The sequence below is a fragment of the Ictalurus punctatus genome, chromosome 11 (assembly GCF_001660625.3).
Source record: "Ictalurus punctatus breed USDA103 chromosome 11, Coco_2.0, whole genome shotgun sequence".
In the NCBI taxonomy this organism is placed as follows: domain Eukaryota; kingdom Metazoa; phylum Chordata; class Actinopteri; order Siluriformes; family Ictaluridae; genus Ictalurus; species Ictalurus punctatus.
In genome coordinates, this window is record NC_030426.2 from 10,174,599 (window position 1) to 10,188,199 (window position 13,601).

At 35.8% G+C, this 13,601-nt stretch overlaps 1 protein-coding gene across 1 annotated transcript; it reads left to right on the forward strand.

Moving 5' to 3' along the window:
• The first annotated feature begins 1,548 nt into the window (after nucleotides 1-1,548).
• slc16a1a (solute carrier family 16 member 1a) lies at nucleotides 1,549-12,798 on the forward strand. Its single transcript, XM_017480441.3, has 5 exons — nucleotides 1,549-1,733; nucleotides 3,225-3,473; nucleotides 10,353-10,496; nucleotides 10,596-11,381; nucleotides 11,542-12,798. The coding sequence occupies exons 2-5, from the start codon at nucleotides 3,257-3,259 to the stop codon at nucleotides 11,796-11,798; spliced, it is 1,404 nt and encodes a 467-aa protein (XP_017335930.1). The 5' UTR covers nucleotides 1,549-1,733; nucleotides 3,225-3,256; the 3' UTR covers nucleotides 11,799-12,798.
• The last annotated feature ends 803 nt before the right edge of the window (nucleotides 12,799-13,601 follow it).

Sequence of the window (13,601 nt, forward strand, 5' to 3'; positions counted from 1 at the left end):
ATTACTTTAGCATGTGATCTTCAACCGCATCCAAGATTTATTTTAGAATAAAATTTTAGTCTTTTTGTTTAAACCTCTTTCATGTTGGTCTATATTCACTTTGGTTAACACTTTCCTATATTACCTATAATGCCATATGACTACCTGCTGATAGTAGTATTAGTGAAGGGGTCGAGAAACTATGGCTCCCGAGCCATATATGAGTCTTTCACTGATTGCCAATGCCTTGACGATGGGATTAAATAAATAAAAGCTATTACGAATCACGAAAGCTAGGGTGTCGGTTCAATTAAAGCTTTACATATTTTAAAATATTACATCATTCATAATCAATGCCTATTTGTCATGTAGACACCAACCAATTGTGATGTGGCACAACAAGCTCAAATTTCATTGGACAATGTGGAGCAGAGTGGTAATTTCCCGTTCTAATTCATAAATCAGTAGAAAACTATATAGCCAGTCTGTTTTCTGTTTTTAACAAAGGTGAAATGGCTAAAAGAAAAAAGAAACGCTTTTCCAGTCAGAACGGACAGACACATTTACATTTATGGAAGTCGCATTAATGGTAGGTGGTGTTCAATTTACTCTTACTGACATACTGTAACCTGTATTGGTTTACCATTTGATGAAACTATCATTGTTAGTTAAATGAAGTCCAACTGCCACCTACAGGCCTATTAGGTGAAGTGTAGGCTGTTAGGTCAAGAACACACAAAATGTGAAATGCCCTTTATAATATTACCACTTTATATATATATAGATATAAAATTATGCAATAATAATAAAAATAATAACTGTAATAATAAGAAGCAGCATATATAAACTTTAAAATATATAAACTTTTTTCTGGCTCTTTAAAGAAAAAAATCATAAAACTTTTTTTGTTTGCCCTTCATGGCTCTGCGAGCTGAAAAGGTTCCCGACCTCTGTGTTAGTGGGATTTACATCCATTTCTAAAAAGACATAGAGAACATCTGCATCATATACAGTAGCTGCATTGCAGTCTGGAACTTTGAGACCTGTGATATCAGCATGGTACACAGCAGCATCACCGGAATACAAATGTTCAGCATCAACTAAGAGCACCAGAATTACTAAACATGTCACAAATATTTCAATATAAACATATTTAAAGCGTTTAAGGGTGGACTTTTCCTTTACATCAACCTCCATCCTACCCAGGTAACTTTTTGTCCTTGCTTTATTTGGGAGAACTTAGTCTTTAACGGGGGTATTGATATTACCCACCTGTGTGGTAATGAGAATACATCTCAGCACATCATAATAATCCTTTAAGGCCTAATATTTTTATATACTTAAACATTCATTTCAGGAAGTGAATGTTAGAACTTGGGTCCTATTAAAACAGAACTGAGGGATAAGAATTTGGAGCAAAGGACAAGAAGGTGGAGAGAGGAGACACAAGTGGGCAGTCCTAGTACACTCTGTGCAGCCAATAGGACTATGTTTTGACCTCTATTTTGATCTCAAGAGCCAATAAGAGCAGCACTGATCTCAGTATAGCAGTGGAAATTGAATCTGGGATTGGCCTGCTATATCATTAAGACCTGTGGTGCGTGTGATATCCCTAAATTCAGTTGTGTGTCAGTGCCTTGAGTGTACCGATTACCATTAAATACTAAAGCATTCCTGTCTTGTATTGTGGAGAACTAGTGTGTTTTGGAGTTTGTTTTTTGTCTTCTGAGAACGTGCTGAGTGGTTTTCAAAAGGTAAGAGCTTTGCTTGATAAATATGTGACCTGTGAGAGTGAATGATCTTACTAATCCAGTGTGCCTGTGTGGTCTTAAAACATTTGATCTGTAAATCCATTCTGTCCTGCCTTATAAATTGTGCAGGTCTTGCTTTCAGCTTCGCTAATTTGCTAATAAACATTATATTTAGTACATATTACCTACAGTGCCCTCCACTAATATTGGCACCCTTGGTAGAAACTCTTTACAAACAATCCATGGGCTCTCATAACTCTGCATTCATTAATCCATGCTCATTACAAAGCCTTTCAATAATCATAATTATAATAGTTTTTAAATTAGTTTTTAAACTCTTTAATATTATTTCATTATACAATATATGTCATATACTGTGCCCTCCACTAATATTGGCACCCTTGGTAAATAGGAGCAAAGAAGGCTGTGAAAATTGTTTTTATTGTTTTACCTTTTGATCTCTTGTTAAAAAAAAATTCCACAAAAATACTCTCATGGATATCAATCAATTGCAAGCTCAGCACAGGTTTATCAAAAAATATATTTATATTTTTTGTTATATATAGGTGTGGAACAATTATTGGCACCCCTATGAATTCATATGAGAAAAATATATATTTTTTAGTACACCTGGGTGACTAGGAACAGGATATTGTTCAACCATGACTTCCTGTTTCCCAGGGGTATAAATACGATGTAACACATAGGCCAAATTCCCTTAGTCATTCATAACAATGGATAAGACCAAGGAATATAGCTGTGATGTGCGGTAAAAGGTTGTTGAGCTTCACAAAATGGGAAGTGGCTATAAGAAAATAAAAAATAGCCCATGTCCACCATCAGGGCAATAATTAAGAAGTTCCAGTCAACTGGAAATGTTATGAATCAACCTGGAATTGGATGTGTGTCTATATTGTGTCAAAGCGCTGTGAAGAGGATGGTTCAAGTGGCCCAAAAATCTCCAAGGATCACTGCTAGAGAATTACAGAAGTTAGTTGTTTCTTGGGGTCAGAAAGTCCATGAGCGTGGAGTATTTTTGTGAATCTTTTTTAACAAAAGATCAAAAGGTTAAACAATAAAAACAATTTTTCACAGCCTTCTTTGCTCATATTTACCAAGGGTGTCAATATTAGTGGAGGGCACAGTATATGACATATTGTGTGACATATTGTATAATGAAATAATATTGAAGAATTGGGAACATTTAAAAACTATTATAATTATGGTCCTAGAACGGCTTTGTAATGAGCATGGATTAATGGATGTGTTGTTATGAGAGCCCATGTATTGTTTGTGAAGAGTTTTGTGGAACATCTCTTCCCTCCCGATTATTCTGCTCAATACCATAAGGGGACAAGTAGTTTAAAATAGTTTTAATTTTGAATAATTTTGATTAATGTAAAATTTATGATACTGGACCATACTTATAATTGAAGTAAATTGAAGGTATCCTGTCAACCTTTGAATTAATAAAGCCCTAATCTCTCCTCACAGACACCCAACTGTCCTTTAGTGCAGATATCACCATGCCGCTTGCAGTTGGTGGTCCTGTTGGTTACACTCCTCCAGAGGGGGGGTGGGGTTGGGCAGTTGTAGTTGGTGCCTTCATCTCTATTGGTTTCTCCTATGCCTTCCCAAAGTCCATCACTGTGTTCTTCAAAGATATTGAAGTGATCTTTCAAGCCACCAGTAGCCAAGTCTCCTGGATCTCATCCATCATGCTAGCTGTCATGTATGGAGCAGGTGAGACAAAATTGTGCATGAAAAGTCTTTTGTAGGACATCTACTTTTCTGGTTATATGAAGCATTCTTTCTGGCTTCTCTTCGTGTATTGATTCTCAGTTTGTTTATTGAGGACATCATGCACCGCACATATTTTTGTTTCTACTGTATATCACACATAATTCAACTTCTTGGCTGATTATTAAGGCATTCTAGAGCTGAGTCAGATGTGATAAAGCAGACCGCGCTGAAATGCCCCTGTCCATTAGAGACTCAGTACATGGAGTTTCTGAGAACCATTCCATCTTGAGTAGAAGGCAGTCAGAGGCAGCAGAACTAAGTGCACCCCAACTCTAATAAATATTTGATTTGTGCCTCTGAATTCCTGTTCAATTAATTAATTAATAGCATTTAACTGCTATAGCAGAACGTTTTGAGAACTTCCCCTACAGTAGTTCCAAGGATTAAAAACATGAAACATTTATTTTCCTCTTGTATCATACTGATGCAAATACATTACTTTAGTTATTTTTCAATGATAACTATTCAGTACTAGAAATATACACTATATGGCCAAAAGTTTGTGGACAAATGACCATCACACCCATATGTGCTTCTTGAACATTCCATTCAAGATTTAGTCCCCCTTTGCTGTTATAATATCCTCCACTCTTCTGGGAAAGCTTTCCACTAGATTTTGGCATGTGGCCATGGGGATTTGCCCATTTGCCTACAAGAGCATTAGTGAGGTCAGGCACTGATGTCAGGTGAGGAGGCCTGGTGTGCAGTCAGTGTTCCAGTTCATCCTGAAGATTTTCAGTGAGGTTGAGGTCGGGGCTCTGTGCAGGCCAGTCAAGTTCTTCCACTCCAACACTGGCAAACCATGTCTTCATGGACCTTGCTTTGTGCACAGGGGCATTGTCATGCTGGAACAGGTTTAGGCCATAAATTCCAAATTGTAATGCAAAGACCTATACATCCTATACAGTTGTGTGCTTCCACTGTTGGGGCAACAGTTTGGGGAAGGCCCAAATATGGGTGTGATGGTCATATAGTGTATCTATCTGCTCATTTGGTTGGCCTGAAAATGAGGATTATAAGCATAGAGCTAGCTCTTTGAGACTCCATACACCTTGCTTTATTAAGCAAATCTGCATCAGTATAACTTAGGAAACGCTGATTCTTAAACAGATTAAGGACTAACAACACAAACTTTCACTCAGTTTAGTCTTACAGCACAAGTCTGTTTAATATTGTAAGCCTCTTCTTGTGTCTTTTACTTTCATTTACATAATCCTTTATCCCAGATGGGACAAAGTTGTTCCTAGCTATCTTTTACTAAGCTTTGGATCAACACCTTTAGTCCACTGATGTGAACGGTGAGGGAATGACATAGATAATGAAGCTTTCGGTAGACTTCATTATCTGAAATGGCCTAAATAGAATGGTTTTCAAGGATAGAATGAGCTAGTTTAGTACAAGATCAGCTTTAAACATTACTACTCTGTGAGACAGAGCTCTGAATGTGCAACTCTATCTGCCTCTAGAGCCTGTGTTCTCAGTCAGCCTTTTATTTTAAGAGCAAGGGGTGTCAGATGTTTTCCTTGGAGAGAGATCAGGAGATGAGATGCTTCCGTCTGCAGTTGCAAAGAGCTGAGATGACTACTGTCAAATACAGGAAAGAAGTGGAGCATTGCTGAGTGATGTCAGAGCGACTATAGGCTACCAAATTGCTTTTGTACATACAGAGCAGGAACAAAATACACTACACTGTTTTAACTTGGGTAATAAAGTTAAATGTTAAACTATAATGACACTAAATGTGCATCTTTTTTATGAGCAGTCAAGGAACTGGATCTTGTACTTGTTTGGTAATTAAACAGTGGGACATTGATGCAACATGGCAGCAGTTGTAACTTTTGCCACATGTTCCTATTTCTTTGCCACATGATTGTATGTACTGAGAAATAGATTTGAATGATAGATTTGACTGTTAACTATTCATTATAAACAAATACCATTCTCATATATATATATATATATATATATATATATATATATATATATATATATATATATATATATATATATATATGAAAGGAACAAAACTGTTAAATGAACAAAATAAAACTGTTCACATGGGTCAAGTGTAGTTTGGGTGCAATTGATAGTGTTACAAACTTCAGTTCCAGTGTACTGTGAGCAAAAACAACAAAGGGGCCTTATTACAACTTTGGTAGCGGGCTGTCTAATTTTATTATTTGTGTTTAAATATTTAGCATTAAGTGTAAACATTAATATTTGTCAAAAGTGTTACTGGTATGTGAAATATAAAATATATTTTTAAATTATTTATTTAGGTTTATGTTATGTCTGATTAGGATATAGTCAAGCATTTTTTTATAATAAATACATGTTCAACTGCATGCTACATACAGGTGCATCTCAAAAATTAGAATATTATGGAAAAGTTCATTTTTTCCTGTAATTTAATTAAAAAAGTGGAACTTTCATGAATCCTAGATTCACTACACATTAAATGAAATATTAAGTCTTTTTTAATCTTGATGATTACGGCTTACAGCTCATGGAAATAAAAAATGCAGTCTCTCAAAATATTAAAACATCATTTGGATGGCCTGGTGTGTGTGCATCTCTTACCTGGGGAAGAGATGGCACCAGGGTGCACTATGGGAAGAAGGCAAGCTACGCAATATTAGGCAGGTGGTTTTCATGTTGTGGCTAATTGGTGTATATATTGATGAATGCAATTTGTTGTGCTTATATTCAATACATTTAATACATATTATTAAGTTTTTTTTGTGATATTGAGTATTTTGTATTTAATCTTAAAAATCTGTGGCAGAGAATTACCACAGTTGTAAACTGACCTAGAAAGTTTGTGTAATCCACTTACTTACAGGGTACATTTTAAATAAGTGTTAGTTAAGCTTTATAAAGACATGAACTTTACACTGGAATTTTAGTACAAAGCACATATACAGAAGCATATGCTTTTTAGTTCAAGATTTTGTGAGAAGCATTTGTTTTACTTCCACCCATTCTTTACTTTTTGCATCAACATGTTTTGAACTTTTTAAGGATTCCTTTGTGGTTTCAGCAAAATGGCAGATATATAACAAGGCAACCAAGTTGAGAAGTGTAGTTAAAATGGCAGATCCTCACAAGCCTGTCACATGTATAAAACTGTATAATGGGATGTTACTGGCAAAACAAAGGCTAAATGCTAGTAGATTTAACCTCCGTAAACCCACACTGCCAAAGCCAGAACAAAAGAGCACAGACCCAGCCAAAACACAAAAAGGTTTTTCTTTGGATTTGATTATGACATTGTTACAAAAAACAAGTATACAATATTGAACCATGGTGAAGTAAACAATTTGATATGCTGTTTGCTATGCCATAGCTTTCTATTATACCTGACTAATTCAATCTCTTGAGCTTCATATGATTTAAATTTTGTGATAATATTATTATATAGTTATTATTTCAAATAAATAAACGAAAACTAGGTACTCAGTGGTATGGGGTTTAGAAGTGAATACTGTGTTGTTTTTGTCCTACTATTATTACACTATACATTAGCAAACTTTTATAAGCTTTTTTCTTATTGAACTGAAAGGTAGACTTTCATTGGTCATGGTCTTTCTGGAACCTATGCATCCACAAATATGACTGGGTGCCTGTGAAAGTACAAAAAAAAGAAATTCCCATGATAGTGCCAGACAGAAACTTCCAAGACTAAGAATACATCTCTTACACTGAGGTGATCATGCTCTCCAGTGTTTTGACCAATTCTTGTCTTAGGCTTTATCACAACCCTCTCCCTTTCACATAGTAAACATCTGTGCACTCTGACTTTTTTGCTGTTTACCTAGGCAGCCACTGAACAATAACTGTCAGATTGTGTTTGTGCCTGTTCAACACTGTGGTGTTATAGCATAACAGGTTGAGGCATATTTCAATTTCCTTCTTTTCAACTTTTGATAGGATAAACAATCCAAAGTCACTTTGCTAAAAGCAAAAGACACGCTGATATGTATGTACAGTTTTTGCATGTTTCTCCAGTGAATGTTTTGCATGTTTTACAACTGAACCAAGTATAAAAACTGACTGTTAATCTGTCCCTCATTTTTCTGAAACCTTTCATTACTTTATGCAATATTGCTCTGATTAGCTTTGATCTTATGACATGTCAATTAAATAGTAAATAGCCAGTATATTTTCAGTTATTCAGCCAGTTAATGATCAGTGTATTCATGATGAGTGTATTTCTTATTTTCATTTAATAGTACCCATGCTAAATTGTGGTCAATGTCTGACTCCACATCACAGGCATTATAAGGCAAATACACCCTGCTTTGCAGTACAATAATTGTTTTATCAGCAGGAAATCGGAAGGCTTAAAAAGTTGGGAACACAGATTCTAATATATAATATCCTCTTACAAGATTGCATTTCTGCATTAGATTAGTGTGAGCATGTAATCTTTTTCAGGTTTGATGTTGGCTCTAGTTGTATAAAGTGGATTATAAAAAGGACAAATAAAACAGTCCATTGTACATTTATACATTCTTCCCCTTGCAATCCACTTATAAGAATGGTGTCATATGTTCTAAAAAACAGTCATAATTCCTTTTTACCTGACTATTTCCAAACTCTTCATTCCTTATAATTAAACCAGCTGTATTTGTTACTGTGTCTTTAAGATATAACCTCTGGTATGATGGGGTGACCTCATATGTAAAATAAGAGATACCATACCTTCCCATATAATATGGAAAAATGTAAATAGCGAAAATAATTTCATCTGTTCAACACTTACAATTGTAGCTCTACAGTATGTTTTGAGCAGAGTCTTATTCTACAACCAAAGTAGAATTAACCAGCTCTACAACAAAGAATGTAAATAATGCAGTTATTGGCATGACTAAGGAAATAGCAAATATGTTAGCGGTGCATCCGTACCCCAGATAACCCTAGGGTTAGGGTTAGGGTTAACCCTAACCCCAACCCTAACCCTAGCCTCCTAACCAATGCTCATACCAAATGATCATTAATAGATAATTAGACATTAGATCCATGATTGTATTCTTTTGGAAGGCTATACAATGACTTTCTTACAACTAGGAACAGCTCAACATTTAGCCATTTCCCCATACATCCCCTGCTCCAACAGCTCTGCTATAGACTGCAGTAATCACTTCAGTGATAGTCGAGCTAATAATAGGTAGTAAATGTAGGTGTTTATATGTAAATTGTCTGACATCACAATCGTGCAAAGAAGGGCAGAACATATCCACCAAAATGCATTTTGAAACATAATAAAAGATATACATATACCACAAATGTAAAGGCATTAACAATAATTATAAAATGATGCAGCCCAAAATGTATCAGCATAAAGTATAGTAGTTTATTATATTTTGAAAAAACATTAATAGTTTTGTAAAAGTGACATTGGATCTGCACTGCCACTTCAGTCTTTGGTGTCATTGAAGATTTGTAGTAGTAGTTGCGAACAGTATGTTTTCATGATTTTAATACATTAAATGAATGAATGCCAGGGAAGAAAATCATATATTTAAGCATTGATTTTAAGCTTTGTCATTACATTTGGTTTATATTTGTTTGTCTTGTTCAGCTTCTACAATAAACTCCAGGTAGCAGTACATCCTTTAAAAGAAAGGCTCTGTTAAATTCTTTGGTTTGTCCCTGTTGGGAGAACTGCCTAGACAGAAGTATACAACAGAGGGTTTCTCTTTCATAACCTAGAATCCTTAACCATCCAAAGAACCTGAAGAGTGTACCACTGCTTTAACAAGATAATAGTAGTTGAAAGACTCCACAGTATTCCATGCTGCTTATAATTAATCATTTTGATTACTGCTGTTCATCGATATAGGATTTCACATGTGAAAACTCCCAGTTACCACATGTTATCACTAGGATACAACATATATTACCCACAAATATTATGTATAATTAATTTTCATTTAGTATTCCACCTATTGATGTTTGAAGTGCTCAGTAATTGAGGGAAACAGGGTAAAGTTGCAGGTTAGTGATAGCACAGGATCAGCAGGGAATATCAAATTCCTCTGCTGTCATATGTGAGAATATTAAAGCAACAGTGCCCTCTAATGTCTAAATAGTAAACTATATCAGATTTTTCCACATTTAATACATTTTGCATTAGCAATTGCAGTTTAAGAAAATCTTTGTAAAGCTTTTTAAAAAATAAATTTATGCACAGTAAAATCCACAGTGTTGAATTAACACCTACAGTATTATTCATATCCAATTGGACACAAATGAGCTCTGAAAGAGTTTATTCAACACTAGGTGTTAATTCAAGACTGGGGATTTTGCTGTGTGCAGCTGTTCGACAATTAAAGGAAAACTAGTACTTCTGTTATGCTGTAGAGGGTATTTTTGGCCTGGTTTAGGTCCATTTGTCTATTTAGAGGAAAGAGTCAATGCAAATCAATATAGCATTATTCTGGCTGATCACCTTCATGTGATGAAACGTTTACATCCTGATGGGACATTTATATCTTGATGACAATCCTCAGTACACAATTTCTCACTGAATGGTTTGAATAGCTTTTCCAGTCATTAGATCTTGACCCAGTTGAAAACCTATGGGAGATTTTGGACTGACATGGTAGACAGTCCTCTCCACCACCAACAGCAAAATATAATTTTTTTTTCTTTCAATTTGTCATGTGTAAATGAAACTAAAGAACAATAGTCATTTATACATTTAATGTCATTAAATTTATTGTAAAATACAATTAAATATCAAAAATGTATTGTAAATACAATTGCATTTATTATAAAATGTTTTCAAAAACATTTATTTTTCATTATCCACAGGTCCAGTCAGCAGTATTCTGGTGAATAAGTATGGCAGTCGTCCGATCATGATAACAGGGGGTTGCCTCTCAGGAGCTGGACTCATTGCTGCATCTTTCTGCAACACAGTGGAGGCCTTATATTTCTTTGTGGGTGTTGTAGGAGGTGGGTTGGCTTACCGATGTTCAACTTAAAAGTGTTATATAGGGAATAATGCAACTTTATTTGGAAATGTGTTCACTTTCTTTTCTCTTGAAATTACAGGTTTGGGACTTGCGTTCAATCTCAACCCATCCCTTACTATGATTGGCAAATATTTCTACAAAAGAAGGCCCATTGCAAATGGCATTGCCATGGCTGGCAGCCCTGTGTTTCTATCCACTTTAGCTCCTCTGAACAGTTGGTTTTATAACCAATTTGGTTGGAGGGGCAGTTTCCTAATCCTGGGTGGACTGCTGCTCAACTGTTGCGTAGCTGGATCTCTCATGAGGCCTATTGGGCCAAAACCCAAACCTGCTGTGAAGGAAGTTAGTTCTGATGGAGAGAAGAAGACAGTGATGCAGCTTATCAACAGTTTCATTGATCTGTCTCTCTTCAAACACCGTGGATTCCTCCTGTACCTCATAGGCAATATTATTATGTTCTTTGGCCTTTTCACTCCCCTAGTATTCCTCAGTAATTTTGCCAAAAGTAGGGATATTCCAAAAGAGAAAGCAGCTTTTTTACTTTCAGTGCTGGCCTTTGTGGACATGGTGGTGCGGCCATCCATGGGAACAGTGGCCAACACCAAGTGGGTGCGACCCAGGATACAGTATTTCTTTGCAGCCTCTGTTCTGTTTAATGGTGTGTGCCATGTTCTTGCACCTCTTTCAGTTGATTATCTAGGGTTTGTTATCTATTCAATCTTCTTTGGGTTTGGGTTTGGGTGGCTGAGCTGTGTGCTGTTTGAGACCCTGATGGATTTGGTGGGAGTCCAGCGCTTCTCCAGTGCTGTGGGCCTGGTCACCATTGTGGAGTGTGGACCAGTGTTAATTAGCCCTCCACTGCTGGGTGAGTGTGTTTCTGATTCTTTTTTCCTAATGCATATAGTTCTATTAGATAAACTTCCCTATAGCAGTCTCTTTTCTTAGTCTTAAAACATGTTTAAAAACATTTCACATACTGATCTGTTACTTGTTTACTTATGTAGTAATTGTATTTTCATTGACAGGAAAATTTAATGACATCTACCACGACTACAAGTACACTTACATAACCTGTGGAATAGTCCTGATGGTTGCAGGCATGTTCCTTTTTATCTTCATGGGCATTAACTACAGGCTACTGGATAAGGAAGCAAAGGAGGAAGCGAGAAAATCTCAGACAAAAAGAAAAGAGGAAGAATCCACCATAGACATCGCAGACAAGGAGACAGCTACTGCACTGCAAGTAAACAGAGGCAATAAAACAGCAGAAGACACTGTGTGACTTCCCCTATCCAGATATGATTGTACGCTTTTGTGGAAATATATGTCATGCAGTTCTGTACTGTTGTAATATTGTTATTATTGTGCAATATTTACATCCCTAAAAATATCACTGAGATGACACAATACAATGTGGTTCAGCACATAAAAACATGTTAGTAATGTTAATGTTTGACGTTATTTTAACTGAACCTATCAGAATTTCACCTTTTTTTTTTTATTTGTATCTCCTTTTTTAATTGTATGACAGTCAAAACTAATCTAAAAAAATAAGGTATTCATAAGGACTAATAAAACTGTATTTTAGATGTCTATTTTTTTATTATTTTTTTTAGTAAACTTCTGCTAAGTTATAAGAAATGGTTTGTAAGTTAATATACTATATGGCCAAAAGGATGTGGACACCTGAACTTCCCACCCATACATGGTTCTTCCCTAAACAGTTTCCACAAAGGTGGAGCTCACAATTATATATAACGTCTTTGTATGCTCAGTCCATACAGGATTTCGCTGAGTGTTTTTGTGATTGTTGCGGCCAAAAATGCTTGATTTTGCTACAGATTTTTTCAAAATTTTATGTAACTTAGAATTTTTTGTGCTTTGTTTGTGGAAAACTACTTGAATTGGCAAAATTGAAATTGTCTCTCGCAGTGATGTTTGTTGGTAAATGAGAACTTTTAGCTGTACTCATGTTCAACGGACATGAATCAAAGAGGGCTTTGATTAAATGCACGTCTCACATGACACATCTTGGCCCAAATTTGCAGTAATTTTTAAAATTGCAAGCTCGTCTAAATATTGCACAGTTTTGGCCATGTAGTGTATTTTAATGCTTTGCAGAAATACATTAATGAACTGATAAGCAAAATGTCTCAGATCTTTAAAGATATGTTTAGAAAAATGGGAGTACTGATTTTCTGTTTCTTGGCATTTTCTGATGCCTCCATTCGCCATCATGCATGCAAATAAGTAACTCTGAATAAAATTAATTCGTTCATTCATTCATTCATTCATTCATTGAGTTATATAAGAATGTTCACTAGGGTGTTAAATAAACTTGTGCAACATACATTAAACTACATTAAACTGATACTTTTCGTTTATTTATCATTCATCTTCAATAACTGCTTTATCATGGTGAGGGTCAATGTGGTTAGGGCAGTAGTACTTCAGTGATTAAGATGTCGGATTACTGATCGGGTGATTGTGAGTTCAAATCCCAGCACTGCCATGCTGCCACTGCTAGGCCCTTGAGCAAGGCCCTTACTGCTCAGTTGCATCAATGATACATGTAAGTCACTCTGGATAAGGGTGTCTGCCAAAATGCCATAAATGTAAATGGTTCCAGAGCCAGGCAGGAATACAACCTGGATGAGACACCAATCCATTGTAGGGCAAGCACTTTACGCTCTCATTTAAACCTAGGGCCAATTTAGAGTATAGTCACTTCACAGTGGCATGTTATGAGATGAGTAGGCAGGGAAGTGGGAGGAAACTGGAGAGCCTGGAGGAAACTCACTTGAACATGGGGAGACCATGTGAAAGTCTGTGAATTAGATCCGAATTAGCCACTGTTGCTAATTACTTTCATACATCAGCTTGCCCTACCATATTAACGGGGGATTATGAGCAATGATTCTCATAAACCAAGACCTGCCTGTCTATCAATAACCTAATAATACAAAATCAGATTAGAGTTTGCAAGACTAGTTTTTAAAATTCATACAGCAGAAATTAGCTATAACAATGTATAATCACAAAGTATAAAATTATATAAAAATACAATTACTAAAAATTCATCATG

What these genes read in the sequence shown, in the direction of transcription:
- slc16a1a (XM_017480441.3), top strand. Translation starts at nt 3,257, where the DNA reads ATGCCGCTTGCAGTTGGTGGTCCTGTTGGTTACACTCCTCCAGAGGGG. An exon ending in AGCTGTCATGTATGGAGCAG is followed by an intron (nt 3,474 to 10,352) that starts GTGAGACAAAAT and finishes CATTATCCACAG; the next exon opens with GTCCAGTCAGCAGTATTCTG. An exon ending in CTTTGTGGGTGTTGTAGGAG is followed by an intron (nt 10,497 to 10,595) that starts GTGGGTTGGCTT and finishes TTGAAATTACAG; the next exon opens with GTTTGGGACTTGCGTTCAAT.